This window comes from Staurois parvus, unplaced genomic scaffold (assembly GCF_062004578.1).
Source record: "Staurois parvus isolate SC_StPar_1 unplaced genomic scaffold, SC_StPar_1.0 ptg001181l, whole genome shotgun sequence".
Classification (NCBI taxonomy): Eukaryota; Metazoa; Chordata; class Amphibia; order Anura; family Ranidae; genus Staurois; species Staurois parvus.
This window is the reverse complement of record NW_028318977.1, coordinates 541,917-560,529: the sequence shown is the minus strand read 5'-3', so window position 1 is coordinate 560,529 and position 18,613 is coordinate 541,917. Positions and strand designations below refer to the sequence as shown.

At 44.7% G+C, this 18,613-nt stretch overlaps 1 protein-coding gene across 2 annotated transcripts in view; it reads right to left on the bottom strand.

The window, feature by feature from the left end:
* The window catches only part of LOC149438544 (antigen WC1.1-like), a 50,793-nt gene extending 34,440 nt beyond the window's left edge, over positions 1-16,353 (bottom strand). Inside the window, exons 1-2 of one of the 2 annotated variants that reach the window (XM_089659668.1) lie at positions 16,289-16,353; positions 14,036-14,596 (exon numbers count right to left, since the gene is read on the bottom strand). In XM_089659668.1, coding sequence (XP_089515794.1) covers positions 14,036-14,596; positions 16,289-16,346 — 619 coding nt within the window. In that variant the 5' untranslated portion in view covers positions 16,347-16,353. Of the gene's footprint in view, positions 1-7,234; positions 7,749-14,035; positions 14,597-16,288 lie in introns of those variants that run through there. The other variant, XM_089659669.1, reaches the window with a different exon arrangement.
* Between the last annotated feature and the right edge of the window lie 2,260 nt (positions 16,354-18,613).

The following is an 18,613-nucleotide window of genomic DNA, read 5'->3' as shown; positions in this document are numbered from 1 at the left end:
CAGTTGACCTCCTTCTGACCTGTTTTTGAACTCCTTTTGACCTCCTTCCAGCAGGTTTTGCAAACTGTTAGACTTGTGAAGTGAGATAAGTGGCTCTGTTTGCAAACAAAAGCCCATTTATATTAGTCCTTACTCTGATGCTTCTACAGCTTACCATAGAGCTGATTTGGAACCGAATTTCCCCCGATCATCTTTATGGTGTACCAAATGGTAAGCAACGAGTATTTTGTCACTTCTAGTTTCTCTAGAATGTTAACAACCCATTTTTGGCTCGGGAAAGCATCTGTTCAAACCAATCTTGGTTTGATCAGATGATTTTAAGGGCAGAGGAGAGATCTGGGGTCTAATAGACCCCAGATCTCTCCATAGAGAGGACCTGTCACTGCCCATGCTATTACAAGGGATGTTGTTCAACTCTTGTGATAGCAATAAAAGTGATTATAAAACAACTTAAAGAGACAGTGTAAAATAAATAAATAAATAAATATATATAATTTTTTTTTAAAGTGCCCCCATCCCACCACGGTTGCGTAAGGCATCGTCACGAATGTCACGGCAAGGCCAATAATTCTATCACCAGTTCTGCTGTGTGATTCTAAACTGGTAATCTGTAAAGGCTTTTATAGCTTCACCTATGGAGATTTTTAAGTACGGTAGTTTGTCGCCATTCCTTGAGCGTTTGCAATTTTAATGCTTGGCATCTTAGGTATCTATTTACTCTGTGCATCATCATATTTTACCAAACAATTTGGTATTATATTGTGCTTTTGGGCATTAAAATTCATTAAAGTGTATTTTTCCAAAAAACTTCCGTTTGAAACAGTGAGTGACGTAAAAAAAATGCAACACCCACCATTTTATTCTCTAGGGCCACTGCTTAAAAAAATATATAATGTTGGAGGTTCCAAGTAATCTTCTAGCATAGTGGTCTGCAAACTGTGGCCCTGAGGCCGAATGCTGCCTTTTGCTTGCTTTTATCCGACCCTTGGGCCATTATTACCCCCACTGTCAGCAGCAGTGGGGCATAGTTCCTGCCACTAACATCAACGAGGCAGTATTCAATGACACAAATGATGGGGCACTATTCCTCCCACTGACACTAATGAGAGGGCACTATTCCTCCAGCTGACACCAATGATGGGGCACTATTCCTCCCACTGATACCAATGATGGGACACTATTCCTCCCACTGATACCAATGATGGGGCACTATTCCTCCCACTGATACCAATGATGGGGCACTATTCCTCCCACTGATACCAATGATGGGGCACTATTCCTCCAGCTGACACCAATGATGGGGCACTATTCCTCCAGCTGACACCAACATGATGGGGCACTATTACTCCAGCTGACACCAATGATGGGGCACTATTCCTGCAGCTGACACCAATGATGGGACACTATAACTCCAGCTGACACCAATGATGGGGCACTATTCCTGCAGCTGACACAAATGATGCGGTACTATTCCTCCAGCTGACACCAACGATGGGGCACTATATGCCCCACTGAAACCAATGATTGTGCACTAGTCCTCCAGCTGACACCAATGATAGGGCACTATTCCTCCAGCTGACACCAATGGTGGGGCACTATTCTTCCAGCTGACACCAACGATGGGGCACTATATGCCCCACTGAAACCAATGATTGTGCACTAGTCCTCCAGCTGACACCAATGATGGGGCACTATTCCTCCCACTGACACTAATGAGAGGGCACTATTCCTCCAGCTGACACCAATGATGGGGCACTATTTCTCCAGATGACACCAACGCGATGGGGCACTATTACTCCAGCTGACACCAATGATGGGGCACTATTCCTCCAGCTGACACCAATGATGGGGTACTATTCCTCCAGCTGACACCAACGATGTGGCACTATTCCTCCAGCTGACACCAATGATTGTGCACTATTCCTCCAGCTGACACCAATGATGGGGCACTATTCCTTCAGCTGACACCAATGATGGGGTACTACTCCTCCAGCTGACACAAACGATGCGGTACTATTCCTCCAGCTGACACCAAAGATGAGGCACTATTCCTCCAGCTGACACCAACGATGGGGCACTATTCCTTCAGCTGACACTAATGATGGGGCACTATTCCTCCAGCTGACACCAATGATGGGGCACTATTCCTCCAGCTGACACCAATGATAGGGCACTATTTGTCCCACAGAAACCAATGATTGGGCACTAGTCCTCCAGCTGACACCGATGATGCACTATTCCTCCACCTGGGGCACTGTTAACTACCACTGACACCAAGACATTTTCTACTCCCACTGGCCACACTTCAGCTCTACTAAAGTTTGAAGGAGATTTAACTGGCTCTTCATTTAGAAAGTTTGCCCTACTGAAACCAATGATGGGGCACTATTCCTCCACTTGACAACAACAATGGGGCACTATTTGCCCCACTGAAACCAATGATGGGGCACTATTCCTGCAGCTGACACCAATGATGGAGCACTATTTACCCCACTGAAACCAATGATGGGGCACTATTCCTCCACTGATACCAATGATGGGGCACTATTCCTCCCACTGATACCAATGATGGGGCACTATTCCTTCCACTGATACCAATGATGGGGCACTATTCCTCCCACTGATACCAATGATGGGGCACTATTCCTCCACTGATACCAATGATGGGGCACTATTCCTCCCACTGATACCAATGATGGGACACTATTCCTCCCACTGATACCAATGATGGGGCGCTATTCCTCCCACTGATACCAATGATGGGGCACTATTCCTCCCACTGATACCAATGATGGGCACTATTCCTCCCACTGACACCAATGATGGGGCACTATTACTCCAGCTGACACCAATGATGGAGCACTATTTACCCCACTGAAACCAATGATGGGGCACTATTCCTCTAGCTGACACCAACGATAGGACACTATTCCTCCATTTGACACCAATGATGAGGCACTGTTAACTACCACTGACACCAAGACATTTTCTACTCCCACTGGCCACAGTCCGGCTCTCCTAAAGTTTGAAGGACATTAAACTGGCTCTTCATTTAGAAAGTTTGGAGACCCCTGTTTATAGCCAAAAAATACAAATTTTTACAGTGTCAGAATAGTCCTGGTCTTAAAGTGGTTAGATTAAGCAATATTTTTGTATATTTATTTTTGTATATATACAGTTGTGCTTAAAAGTTTGTATCCCCTGGCAGAAATTTGGAAATTTTGGTATTGATATTGAAAATATGACTGATCATGCCAAAAAATGCTCTTTTATTGAAGGATGATGGTCATATGAAGCCATTTATTATCAAATAGTTGTTTGGCTCCTTTTTAAATCATGATAACAGAAATAACCTAAAAATGTTAAATATGCAAAGAAGCAGTGCCATCTTATTAGCATCATGGGCCCCTGGTCTAAGTAATGCATTGGGGCTCCTGCCAGGGAGATGGTAACCTGCCAAGCGCGCTGCAGAAAAAAAAGTGGGTGTGCTTAAATTGTTACCTATTGGGCGTGGCATTTTAGTCTGATTGGAAACAAAAAATAAACCCAACCAGGGAATTATCTCAAATTGAGTTCACCCCTTGTACACACTGTCCCACCATCTCTACACACTGCTCCCCCCCTCCCTATACACACTGACCCTCTTTTACCTGTTTTAATTTTTTTAAAACACTTTTACATTTTTTTATTTTTTTTTTGTTTTTATTTTTTTTTACAATTCTTTAAATGATTATTTTTTACATCTTTTTTCACACTTATGGGCTCCTTCTCCATTTACTTTCAGCAATTTTCAAGGTGTCAGTGGCTGAGCAGCGTGGTCAGTGTTCGGGGAAGGTCTTTTCCAAGCAGCAGGGGTGCGGCAGCACTGGAGCCAAATGATGCCAAGAAGGTGGATCTGCGCAGGGGTAGGACGCCACGTACAAATTTCCACAATTTGCACTGCAGTGGCTCAGAGACGCATCTGTCACAATGTAGCACTGCCATGTATAGAGGATACAAATGTTACTCTGGGGAAGCCTTGGTATTGTGTTTTTCTTGTCTACCCAGCATTCAGCCTTAAAGAGAAGTCTGGCATAAAGGACAATGGAAAGACCTTTGGTTGCTAAATACGATTTCTACATCCTTTACACCGAAAAACAGGCCCAGTTGGGGAAAACACAGAAACAGAGGGGATGTACTGTACATAGGATGGACAGTTGGTGCCTGTGGGAACATTCCCAAGGTTTTTTCCCTTTAAAAATGCTGTACAGCGAATACTGGTACCCTCTACCAGTTCAGCGGAGTGAGGGTACCCCTCTACCAATTCAGAAGAGTGATGACACCCCTCTACCAGATCAGTGGAGTGATGATACCCCTCTACCAGTTCAATTGAGTAAAGGAGCCCCTTTACCAGTTCAGCGAAATGAAGGTACCCCTCTACTAGTTCATTGGAGTGAGGGTACCCCTTTACCAGTTCAGCGGAGTGATGGTACCCCTCTACCAGCGGTGGACTGACCATTTGGAAACTCGGGCACTGCCCGAGGGTCCGGGGTCAGTAGGGGCCCCATGAGATGCCCCTGGTACCTTTTTCATAGGCTTTTGTGAGTTTGGGCAAGGACACAGGGGCCCCATGATCCCCTATTGCCCGGAGGCCCCAGGAGTTGTCAGTCCGCCCCTGGTCCAGAGACTCCTCAATGCGACACAATGAAAATGCAAGCCATGGGTTCCAGGGTTCCAAGCATTGCTCTTAGGGAATCCAGCCTGTACTATATGTGCATCAGGCAAAGCTAAGGGTTCCAAAGGTTCTGTACTCCAAGTTCTAGGCTTCTGTCAATCAACAACTCAACAAGACAGTATAAATAGACATCATATACAGGATCTTCAGAATTGATCCATGGATTATTACTATTATTAATATTATACAGTATTTATATAGTGCCAATAATTTGCTCAGCGCTGTACATTATAGCGGGAGACAGTACAGTAACAATACAATGCGATACACGAGGGGTTCGAGGGCCCTGCTCCTTGGAGCTTACAATCTAGGAGGGAGGGGGTAGAGGTACAGAAGGAAATAGCTGTGGGGGATGGAGTGGTGGGAAGAGCGGAGGAGATCAGCAATTAGGTGAGGGCTGGGTAGGCTTCTCTGAAGAGATGTGTTTTCAGGGGGCCCCATGAGTTGTCAGTCTGCCCCTGCTTATAGATCTGACAAAAATCCAGTGAACTCCAAGAGCCTTCTTTTGAGCTCTGGCTCTGCTGCACTGAAATACCAAACAGTGTTGTCAGCCTTGCCCAATTCACCCTTGCTGGACACCTTCCATTTATGATATGGGGATGAAAGGAGAGGGGTTATGGAGATGGGAAGAAGGGAGCTAATAGCGGACAGTTGATGAATTCATCAAAACTCATTGCCAACTAGTGGCCTTGATTCCTGATAGCTCAGTGGTTGGTTACAGTTGTTTGCCATGTTAGCATGCTGTTTAACCACTTGCCGCCCAGCCACTGTACATATACGGCGGCAGGGCGGCACTCGCAGGCAAAACCACATTTTAAAACGTGTGTTTTGTAAACAAATAGGGGGTGCGCGCGAGGCACGCCGCCGCCCTATCTGTCCCGCCGATCACCGCCGCAGATGTGAGTCGCCGGGTCACAGCCGTTCCTTAGTGGCTGTTTCCCGGCGATCGGCGGCAAACAGTGACAGAGAGCACAGCTGCAGTAGCTGTGCTGTCTGTGACTTCCCTGTCAGCTCGAGGATGAGCTGATCGAGAAAGAACAGTTTCTCTTTCTCGATCAGCCTTGTCCCACCCAGTACACACCCCGCCCCCTAGTAAAACACTCCCCTCACTCCTATAACCCTTCCCTGAAAAATAAAGTTAACCCCTTCCTCCCCAGTGCCATTAGTACAGTGTCAGTGTTTTTTTTTTTGCACTGATCACTGTATTAGTGTTTTTGGGGATGTCAGTGACCCCAAGTCAGTACCCCCCAATGTCAGAATGTCCGCCGCAGTCCCGCCATAAGTCGCTGGTCGCTGCCATAAGTCCCTGATCGCCGCCATAATTCGCTGATCGCCGCCATTATTAGTATAAAAAAAACCCTAAAAATCCCAGTATCTTTCCCGCCATTTGTAAACGCTATAACTTTCACGTAAACCAATTAATTTACACGTATTGGGTTTTTTTTAGCAAAGACATGTCGCAGAATGCATTTTGGCAGAAATTTATGACTAAATTTGATTTTTGCATTTTTTTTTACTGGACATGTTTTATAGCAAAAAAGTCCAAAATATTGTTTTTTTTTCCTCAAAATTGTCAGCTTTTTTTTTTATAGCACAAAAAATAAAAACCGCACAGGCGATCAAATACCACCAAAAGAAAGCCCAATTTGTGGGGAAAAAAAGGATGTAAATTTCATTTATGTACCGTATTGCATGACCGCGCAATTGTCCGTTAAACTAGCGCAGCGCTGTATAGCAGAAAAATGGCGTAAATTGCAGTATTTATACCATAGTTTGTAGACGCTATAACTTCCACACAAAGCAATCAATATACACTTATTGGGATTTTTTTACCAAAAACATGTAGCAGAATACATTTTGGCCTAAATTTATAACCAACTTTGAGTTTACTATATATTTTTTATAGCTGAAAGTAAAAAATATTGTTTTTCTTCAAAATTTTTGGCCTTTTTTTGTTTATAGCGTGAAAAATAAAAAGTGCACAGGTGATCAAATTACACCGAAAGAAAGCTCTATTTGTGTGAAAAAAATGACGTAAATTTCGTTTGGGTGCAGCATTGCATGACCGCGCAATTATCAGTTGAATTAGTGCAGCACCGAGTAGCAAAAAGAGGCGTGGTCATTAAGGGGGGTAAATCCTCTGGAGGGCAAGTGGTTAAACAGACATACTGTAGGTGCAACAACCATTCTCATATCTTATACTGTGATTATCAGTTCTGCCACTAGGGGGTAGAGTTGTGTTTGTTGCTTTCCTAATGGAACTACATGGTTCTGAGGTTTTGTCATGTCCCTGTGTTCTTGTTGTGTTCCAATAAAACAAGAAGAGCTCAAACATGGTAAGAATCATATCTGAAGCAGCTTTCCAATATGGACCTGTCCTGCAGAAGTAGCTCACATCATACTAGATACCATTATTGTAAGTCAGATGGAACTGAGAGGAACAAATAATGCAATCCTGGTGCAGAACCCGCCATCTTGTGTATTTACAGAGAAGAAATATTAGCACACATGTGTACTCACGCTCTTTCTTTGCTACGTGTTCCTTTGCCTCAATACTTCGACACACGGATCTCACAAGGGCATCGGCAGCACTATCACTGCTCTGGAAGTTCATCCGGCTGTACGAATGCCACTCTGCTGGGTATGAGGCCACTTCCTCCAGCTCAAATTCTCTCAGTGCACCATAGACCAGCGTGAAGACCTGGAACCCAGCCCTCTTCAGCTTGTGGATTTTAGGCTTCATGAATATGTGCGGATAAATGCTCTTCAAAATCAAGATAAGGATATGTGACTTGCGCTTGGTGGTGGCCGATGGCTGCCACGTCATGGAGTTTATATATGTTATGATGTAATCATTAGTCACAGAGTAAACAGCTGTTCCAAGGGCCTGATTCTCACTGACCCATTTTCCCAGCTTTTTGGGGTCATATGAATAAAGCTCAATCTTGACTTCATTGGAGGAACTGTTGAAAGCTTCCGCCAACTTTTGGATAATCTGAAAGTCACCTAGATGGCTCATGTATTCGAAAACATCAGCATATATGATGATGTGAGCAGAAGAGGGCACTCCGTTGGAACAGCCTGGAATGCCAACAGGACAGTTAATCTCCACCCATAACCACCTGAATGTTACCATATAATCCACACGTGTCTAAAACATCAGACACCACATCAGTGGTAATGTCTATACCACTACAGGCTGAGTTCATCTGTGGAGACCATGAGATTATCTCAAGAACATACATTTCTCCACCAAACAAATCACCTCTAGAACATCAACTCTGATCATTTCTAGAACACTAGATTTTTTCCACCAAAACCCACTTCTAGAACACCAGATACCCCACCACTGATTACCTTTAGAACACATGATACTCCACAAAAACTCACTTCTAGAACATCAGATACCCCACCATTGATCACCTCTAGAACTCCAGGTACTTTAACAAAACTCACTTCTAGAACATCATATAATCACATCAATGATTACATTTGGAATCCCAGATACTCCACCAAAACCTATTTCTAGAACATCAGCTACCCCGCAACTGATCATCTTTGTAATACAAGATACTCCACCAAAATGCACTTTTAGAACATCAGACACACCACCACTGATCACCTCTGGAACACCAGATACTCCCCCAAAATTTTACTTCTAGAACATCAAATACCACACTGCTAGATCACCTCTAGAACTCCAGGTACTTTAACAAAACTCACTTCTAGAACATCATATAATCACATCAATGATTACATCTGGAATGCCAGATACTCCACCAAAACCTATTTCTAGAACATCAGCTACCCTGCAACTAATCATCTTTGTAACACAAGATACACCACCAAAACTCACTTCTAGAACATCAGATACCCCACCACTGATCATCTCTTGAGATATGGGAATAGTGGCTGCTTGTAGAGCACAAGATATCCTAACATAACTAGAAAAGTGGGTAAGTTATCACTGCTTTCCAGATCACCAGTTATACTCCTACTGCCCACAAGAACACCAGTTCTCAATGGTGATCACACCGACAGCAGTGGATTTACCCACCAGTGACAACCTCTAGAGGAGCAGATTTCTCTACCAGTGTAGAACATATGGGTGATTTTCTGTTATCTACACAGTCTGTCTTTTTTTTGTCTATGCAAAGGACTATCTACCAATTACCTGACAAGTTGATCTGCTGACACAAGACTTACCTAGAGCACTTACTGACAAGCAGGATGCAGCGGTGACCAGGAAGATAAGAAGTGACATGATTGAGGATCACAGAGTGACTGTGGAGGGTCATCTCCTGTCACAGGTATTTTTATTGAAGGGGACAGAGGTTCTGTTTATCATCTGGTTAAGGGGAAACTTTGAGCTTAGCTCTGATATTTGTTTGACCTAAATGCCACATGAACCTGCACTGCAAATACTATAACCTTCCAGGAAACTTACGTGGAAAAAACCTCTCAGCCTCTTCACACCAACTGAGGCTCTGCTTCTGCTAAATCCCTCTGGTTGTCCATAGCCATGTCTTCTGATTGATCCAGAGACTCCTCGATCTGAGACAATAAAAATGCAAGCCATATGTTCTAGAGTTCCAAGCACTACCTTTGAGAAATGCAGCCTGTAAGTGCCTGTAAGAGTCAAAACTTGGAGGTCCAAAAGTTCTGTACTCCAAGTTCTAGGTCTCTGTCACTCAACAATTTAAGTTCGTCAATGCTTGGACACCATAACCAGACATCACATCCAGGATCTTCACAGGTGATCAATGGCTTACTGGCAGTAGATAATTTCAGGTTGAAGACACAGAATCTCATATGTTTGTCACTGGTAGAAATGTGGTGGAATTGTCAAGGAGTCCGTCTGAGCATTTCAACACAAAGTCCACTCACCATTTGGCACAGATGACCTTCAGTATGGATACCATCATTTATAAAGGGAATCTCAAATATGTGATGGACAAAGTAATTCTTCAGGGTCAGGTGACAATGGTACTACACAACAGTTTTCATTGTCTATCACAATCCACATACCAGTACACACCATGAAAGGTCCCTCTTGTCTTTGTTATAATACACCTTTTCCAGGATGTGTTGAACCCCGGCCCAAATGTGTCTGCTGCCAAAGTCTCTAGTACAGGGCTGAACTTCAGTTGTCTATCCCAGTGAATATTACATATATGATGGAGTGTTCCTTGAAAGAGCTAACAGGTACATTTAAAGGTGCTGTATGTTTCACAAAAATTACAAAATCATATTGAACACATTCACAATCAGATACCCTATTATTAAAGGCCAGTTGAATGTTCAGTTAAAATCAGCTGAATAGGTTTTAGGTGCATCAAACAAAAAAGATGTGCAAAGCCTTACAATTTAACCAGAGCCTAAGTAATAAGGCATGTTCCCTGCCAGCATGAGAAGGACCCTTGTTGAGCCCTATTGACCAACTGCTTGGAATATCCCCACTGTAAGAACTGGTTGTACATTGGCAAATTGCGCCTGAAAGTCTTCCTGGCTACTACAAATCCTACGGAGCCCAAGGAATTGTCCCACAGGGATCCCTTTAATGACATTCTTTGGGGGGGTCCCAAATTTGCTCATAGAATAATCCCCCCAATAAAGGCTTCCTGTACAAATTCATCACAACTCGTTCATTACAGGTCGAAAGAGTGTTGTTCTAGACTGCCATCATCTCTGTGCTGCTTTGTTCAAATTATTATCATTCAAAACATTTTCAAAACTCCAGAGCCCACTGGAACAAACAAACAACAGGTCATCAATTTAGCGCTGGAGGAACTTTATTCAAGACTGAAAGAAATTTCCCCTTCCTGGAGCAGTATCCACTTGTTTCTTCTGGAATAAATGCTGTTGCCTGGTGACATGGTGGCATCTCCACAAGGAAAGGGTTTTCAACAAGACCAGTAGGCTTCTGGCCTAGACTACAGCTTTGGGTCATTCATGGAAGAGGCACCATGGAGGATCATAAGATGACAGATTCTGTTAAAAAAAAAGGGGCCTGGAATCTATTTCTAATTGTGAATGGGTTGCACTAGGGTGGAAGGAAGGGATGGGGATGTCAGTTTTTCCCGGAAATGGAATAGCTCTTATCACGCAAGCCTGACAGTCCCTGCCCACCCATTTCATTTCAATCATGGAGACTTAGCATCACATGTGGGCATTGCTTATGGCAGTCTGCATGCAAGTACAGCCTGCCTGGGAACACCCACTCCTCCAGACTGACACCCATCAAGGCAATTCAATATTTGCATTATACCTCCAATGTGACAGCCCACTGCTTGCATCAGGACTGGGGGATCTTGAGAGTACTGAGGTGACATGTTGTGATGTTCTCAGGAAGCTATGTGCAGCTCCCACCAGCCATAATTTGCTTGCATTTCATAGAAATGTACAGAGATCCAGTGAGGATATCAATGAATCTAACATAAACTATATCATGAAATAGAAAGGTTTTATGTAACAATCGCATTCGAATGTTGATAAGGGGGAGGGAGAAACACAGGAAACCTCAGAATTCTCTATTCTTGACTTATTCTGTATGTATGTATAATGACAAGGGTTTGTTTTTAAACAAAGCCACGTGATCACCATGTCAGCGTGCCATCCCAAGCCTAAAACTAATCTTAACATGGCTTTGTAAGGTTATCGTAAGTATTAGGGTTGGATCCATGATAGATAAAAGTAACTTCTGTAACCTTCTAGAGTCATTTAAGCCACCACAAATACCATCATTTAGCCATTTCCAGAAACTTCAATGCATTTACGTGAAATTTTTGTCAAAATTTTCCAATATTCAGAGAAATTTTGGTAGTGCAAAGTTGCAGTGCAGATGGCAACATACAGCCTGCCAAACAGAGCCATGGGGAGAAAGAGACACAGTGCAAAGCCAAGAAAAGAAGGAGACATAGTAGAGGAGGGTGTTAGCAGGTACAGTTAGTTTTCCTGCCAGTATGTGGTTCTGCTCCCATTATAGTATGGTAAAGGGAAAGTTAGAACCAGGTGTTAGTTCCCCTTTTATAGGAGGCCTTCTGCTAGTGATGTAACAGGTCAAGTTAGTGCCCACATATACTGTATGCTAGTGATGAGAGAAGCCTAGTTGGATGTGGCATGGGACCTAGTCTCCAGTGAAGCCCATCTACAGTCCTTCACAGTGCTGAAGTCCCAGGCAAGGGGGACAAGTCATCTGTGTAGTGAGCAGTGGTGGAAACTTGGAAGTGCATGTGCCCAGTACATCTGGGCGTGTGCCCGGCTGGGAAAGCTATAGAAGGGCTGTTGGGAACAGACCAAGGCACTATAGAAGGTACGTTGATCCTCTCTGCTTTTTATGTGTGCGCATTCCTTTATTTTATAAATATTAAGGCCTATGGTTGAGAATGGGCCTCAGGCTAAGAGTAGGACACAATATGGTGGAGAGGTAACCCTACAACAGGTGGGTAATTGTCTTATCCAAGAAAACATGGGGTGGGGACTGTACAAGTTGGCATCAACACCTACCCAATCATAATCCTTATAAGGGAAACAGTGCAGGTGGCCTCACAGAGCAAGGAAGATGGAGACACAGTGGAGGAGAGGAACAGTACAGATGGCTACACAGACCCAGGGGGAGAAGGAGACATGGTGGACGAGAGGAACAGTACAGATGGCCACACAGAGCCAGGGGAAAAAGGAGACTTAGTGGATGAGAGGAACAATGCAGATGGCCACACAGACCCATGGGGAGAAGGAGAAATGGTGGACAAGAGGAACAGTGCAGATGGCTACAAAGACCCAGGGGGAAAAGGAGACATGGTGGACGAGAGCAACAGTGCAGATGGCCACACAGACCCAGGGGGAGAAGGAGACATGGTGGACGAGAGGAACAGTACAGATGGCCAGGGGGAGAAGGAGAAATGGTGGACGAGAGGAACAGTGCAGATGACCACACAGACCCAGGGGGAGAAGGAGACTTGGTGGATCAGTGGAACAGTGCAAATGACCACACAAACCCAGGGGGAGAAGGAGATATAGTGGACGAGAGGAACAGTACAGATGGCCACACAGACCCAGGGGAGGAGGAGACATGGTGGACAAGAGGAACAATGCAGGTGGCCACATAGACCCAGGGGGAGAAAGAAACATGGTGGAGGAGAGGAACAGTGCAGGTGGCATCACAGAGCCAGGGAGAGAAGTAGACACAGTGGTGGAGTAGAACAGTGCAGGTGGCAGCACAGAATCAGGGGGAGAAGGAGAAACAGTGGAGGATGGGAACAATGCAGATTACAGCCTGGAACCAGGATGAGAAGGAGAAGGCAAAACAGTGGGGAAGGGGAACAGTGCAGATGGCAACACAGACTCAGGGGGAGAAGGAGACACCGTGGACAAGAAGAATGGTGCAGATGGCCACACAGACCCAGGGGGAGAAGGAGACACAGTAGACAAGAAGAACAGTACAGAGGGCGACACAGACCCTTGGGGAGGAGGAGACACGGTGGAGGAGAGGAACAGTGCAGGTGGCATCACAGAGCCAGGGAGAGAAGTAGACACAGTGGTGGAATAGAACAGTGCAGGTGGCATCAGGGCAGAAGGAGGAGAAGGGGAGAAGGAGAAACAGTGGAGGATGGGAAAAATGCAGATGGCAACACAGAGCCAGGGAGAGAATTGACACAGTGGTGGAGGACATTGTAGATAGCCATACAGAGACAGAGAATAAGGAGATGGGAGAGAAGGAGACATGGCGGAGGAGGGGAACAGTGCATTTGTTGACACAGAGCCAGAGAGAGAAGGAGTCACATTGGTGGAGGTGAATAGTGTTGTTGGCAGCACAGAGCCAGAGGGAGGATAAAGAAAAAGTGGAGGAGGAGAACAGTGCAGATGGCTGCACAGAGCCAGTGAGAAAAGGAGACACAATTAAGAAGGAGTCAGTGCAGGAGGCAACACAGAGCCTCTGGAGAAGGAGACACAGTGGAGGAGAAGAACAGTACAGGTGGCAGCACAGGGCCAGGGAGAGAAGGAGACACAGTGGAGGACAGGGGCGGACTGACAACTCATTGGGCCCCCGGGCAATAGGGGATAATGGGGCCCCTGTGTCCTCACCCACGCCCAAAAAAGCCTATGAAAAAGCCAATGAAAGGTACCAGGAGCATCTCATGGGGCCCCCCACTGACCCCAGGCCCTCGGGCAGTGCCTGAGTGCTCAAATGGTCAGTCCGCCCCTGGTGGAGGAGTAGAACAGTGCAGATGGCAGCCATAGAAAGTCTGGGGGAGATAATACACAGTGGAGAAGGAAGAAAACTAAGCTAAAGTAATACAATTTTTGGATTGGTGTACTCACGTGCTTTCTTTGCCATGCGTTCCTTCTCCTCAATACTCCGACACACGGATCTTGTGAGGACATCGGCAGCACTATCACTGCTCTGGAAGTTCATCCGACTGTATGAGTGCCACCCTGATGGGTATGATGCCACTTCATCCATCTCATGAAGTTTAAGTACACCATACACCAATGTGAAGATCTCCACCCCGGCTCTCTTCAGTTTTTGGATTTTGGGGTACATGAATATGTGTGGATAGTATTTGTCTAAGAGCAGGATGAGGATATGAGACGTGCGCTCGGTGTTGGTTGGTGGCTGCCATATCATGGAGTTTATATACGTTATGATGTAATCCTTTGTCGCAGAAAAATGAGCTGCTCCAAGGGCCTGATTCTCACGGACATAATTCCGCAGCATCCCCGGGTCATAGGAGTAAAGGTCAATATTGACTACATTGGATGGGCTGTTAAAATTTTCCACCAACTTTCGGATGAGTTTAAAGTCATCTAGATTTTTCAAATACTGAAAAATTTCAGCAAACACAGTGATGTGAGCAGAAGAATGCACACCGGTGGAACATCCTGAAATGGTTGAAATCAGCATTTAGAGACTCTAATGGTAATACCAGGTCGCAATCTCTAACAGTGATTTCCTAAACAATTAGCCACAATTACCCACCCTCCAATGCTGACCTCAGATTATCCAAAGATACTCCATCAAAACTAATTTCTAGAACATCAGATATCCCACCACAGATTACCTCTAGAACACCATGTACTCCACTAAAACCCACTTCTAAAACAACAGATGCCCCCCCATCCCCAATGATCACCTCTAGAACATCAACTTCCCCACCGAAACGTACTTTCAGAACATCAGATACCCCATCACTGCTCACCTCCAGAACACCAGATATTACACCAAAACCCATTTCTAGAACATCAGATACCCTACCACTGATCATCTCTAGAACAACAACCCCACCAAAACATTCTTCTAAATCATCAGATACCCCACCACTGCTCACCTCCAGAGCACCAGATATTACACCAAAACCCATTTCTAGAACATCAGATACCCTACCACTGATCATCTCTAGAACAACAACTCCACCAAAACACACTTCTAGATCATCAGATACCCCACCACTGCTCACATCCAGAATTCCAGATAATACACCAAAACCCATTTCTAGAACATCAGATACCCTACCACTGATCAACTCTAGAACATTAACAACCCCACCAAAACACACTTCGAGAATATCAGATACCCCACCACTGCTCACCTTCAGAACACCAGATATTAAACCAAAACCCATTTCTAGAACATCAGATATCCCACCACCAGTTGCAAGACAAGGTCATCTAAAGCCCAGGACATCCCCTCCCCCTCAAAATGTATGAGCATTATGTGTCAGCAAAAATCCCCTCCTTCCCCACAAAAAAATGTGAGCATTATTCTTCACACTTACTGTACCTCGTAAATTCCATTCGCAAGCCAAAATCCTCCCCAAACCAAAATTTTCCTTCTTCCAGTACAAATTCCGCCTCCCAGCTCAAATCATCTACCTCCCCAAATCCCCCCTCCTAACACAAATCCTCTACCTTTCAAATTTCCCCTCTGAGCATAAATTCTCTCCCACTCCAAATCCCCCATTCCCAGCACATATCCCCCCAAATCCCCTATCCTAGAACTAACACCCCTCCCCAAATGTCCCCTCCTAGCACAAATCCCCTCCCCAATCATCCCTACTAGCACAACTCCTCCCCCCCAAATTCCCCTTCCTAACAGAAATGCACCCTCCTAGTCTAAATCCACCCTCCAAAACACCCCTCCTAGCACAACCCTCTAAATCCCCACTTCGCCCGGGGCAGCCGCCCCTCCTGCCCAATCCTTGTACCAGCCCAGCCCACCACTAGTCATCTCTAGAACAGCACATACGCCACCAAAACTCACTTCTTAGGTACTCCACCACTGATAATCTCCAGAGAATGAGATGTGGTAACAGTTGCAGAACACAACAAAACACAACAATGATAACTAGAAGGTAGGGCAGCCTATCACTGCTCTCTAGAACATCAGTTCTCAAAAGTGATCATAGCTAGACCAATGGATTTACCTATCAGTGACAACCTTTGGAGAAAATGTACCTACCAGCTTAGAACACTGAATTACTCACACACAGCATGACTCTTTTTTTATCTATGCTGACGACTATCTACCAATCACCTTGCAAATAGATCTCCTGATACCTGAAACACAAGACTTACCCAAAGCACTCACTGACAGGAAGGACGTGGCGGTGATCAGGAGGATAAGAAGTGACATGATTGAGGATCACAGAGTGACTGTGGAGGGCGAACTCCAGTGTTTTTTTTTTGGAGGGATCAGAGGTTCTGTTTATCATCTGGTTAATAGGAAAACTTAAATGAAACGTAGACTTAGGTTTGAAGCACATCAATATTTGTTCAACGTACAGGACCCTGATCTGCAAACATTAAAACCCTTCAGAGGACTTGTGTTGAAAATAACTTTTCAGCCTCTGTACTCCAGCTGAGCCTCTGCTTCCTCCAAATCCCTCTGGCTGTCCATAGTTATGTCTTCCGAGTGGTCCAGAGACTCCTCAATGCAAATCCAAGCCATAGGTTCCAGGGTTCCAAGCATTGCTCTTAGGGAATCCAGCATGTACTGTACGTGCATCAGGCAAAGCTAAGGGTTCCAAAGGTTCTGTACTCCAAGTTCTAGGCTTCTGTCAATCAACAACTCAACAAGACAGTATAAATAGACATCACAAACAGGATCTTCAGAATTGATCCATGGAATATTATTATTTTGATGAAGGTTGCCGCTGTTTGACACCTCTGCAGTCTGACAGTTCTTTAATAACAAAGGGGTGGGGATCACCTGATGACATCGTTGGGTGACACGCCCTCTTGTGACATCATCGCCCCAGCATGTCCAGGTAGATGTCACAAGGGGGCGGGGTCACCCAGCAATGTTGTCTGGTGGCCCCGCCGCTTTGGTATTTAAGAACTGTCAGACTGCGGAGGTGTCAAACAGTGGGAGCCTTCGTCGAATGTGGAGCTTTTTTTTTATGATCTGTGGTCGGCGGTGGTAATCGTGATTGACGTTGGATCTACTTTGGGGACATTTATATTTTGTTTTACAGGCCTTGCGCTCCACTATTAAACCTAGGTGGCCAGACCAGTTTTGCAATATTTTCCATTGCTTTTTAATTTTTCACTTTCAGAGTTTGTAAAAAACCCCAAAACCATAAATTTCCTGAAAGCACATGACCTGTAGATTAAAAATAAGGTTTTTCTGATTTTCAGAGCCCCATGGTATTTGCACAAATATTTATCAAAATAATAATTTTCACTAAAAATACACTCAAGTCTTTATTGGCAGATACAAACACAATTTTTACAAAATTCACTGTAAATTACTACTAAATATAAAAGTTTAACCTGCATTGAGTTAATACATAAATATTTCTACTTTTTAAATTGCACCTTTTTGCGAAATGGTGAAAATCAAATGTACGCAAAAATTTCTCTAAATATCTGGAGATTTTCATTTTTCACTTACAGCTTTCAGAGTTTGTAAAAGATCCTCCAAACCATATATTTATGCTACTGATTTTTTTAGGCCCCACAATAGTTGCGCAAATGTTTATCAAACCGCTATTTTCACAAAACAAATAAAATAAAATCCTTATTTGCACACAAAAACTACAACATAACTTACAAAATTCCTGCTAAATTCTTACTAAAGCCTCATTCAATGGGGTGTGCTAAAGTGTACGCCCATGGAGGACCTTGTTTACCCGCACGGGAATTCAAAGGCGTTCTGTTCATTCCTGTGCAGGCAATCCTATTCATGTCAACTGGGATGCAGCAGCTGCAAGGACAGATTTGACATCTGTGCGGGTGTAGGTCCATGACCCCAAACTCAGACAGTATGAGTTCAGGGACATGCCCCCATATGGATGTCAAGTTGGAAATAGTGTCGATGCAGACACTGCATCCCAATTGATATGTATGGGGCTGCCTGTATGGGGATGCATGAAACACCTATGCATCCCTGTGCAGCTAAACATGGCACCACTGTAGTATGCCCTGCATGAACGAGGCCTTATGCCTTGTTTAGACTTGTGATTGGGGGAAGCAAAAATGCACAATTGAGGTGTGCTGTTGCCACCTGCCAACCCCCCCCTCAAGTAGTGTCCAATCTTCTCCAGGAGAGTCAAACAGCTCCTCTGGGACTCCATCCTGTGTCTAGTCTTCTCCAGGAGAGTCAACCAGCTCCTTTGGGACTCCATCCTGTGTCCAGTCTGCTCCAGGAGAGTCAACCAGCTCCTCTGGGACTCCATCCTGGGTCCACTGTTCTCCAGGAGAGTTAACCAGCTCCTCTTGGACTCCATTCTCTATCCAGTCTTCTTCAGGAGAGTCAACCAGCTCTTTTGGGACTCCATTCTGTGTCCAGTCTTCTACAGGAAAGTCAACCAGATGCTCTGGGACTGTATACCGTATCCAGTCTTCTCCAGCAGAGTCAACCAGATGCTCTGGGACTCCATACTGTGTCCAGTCTTCTCC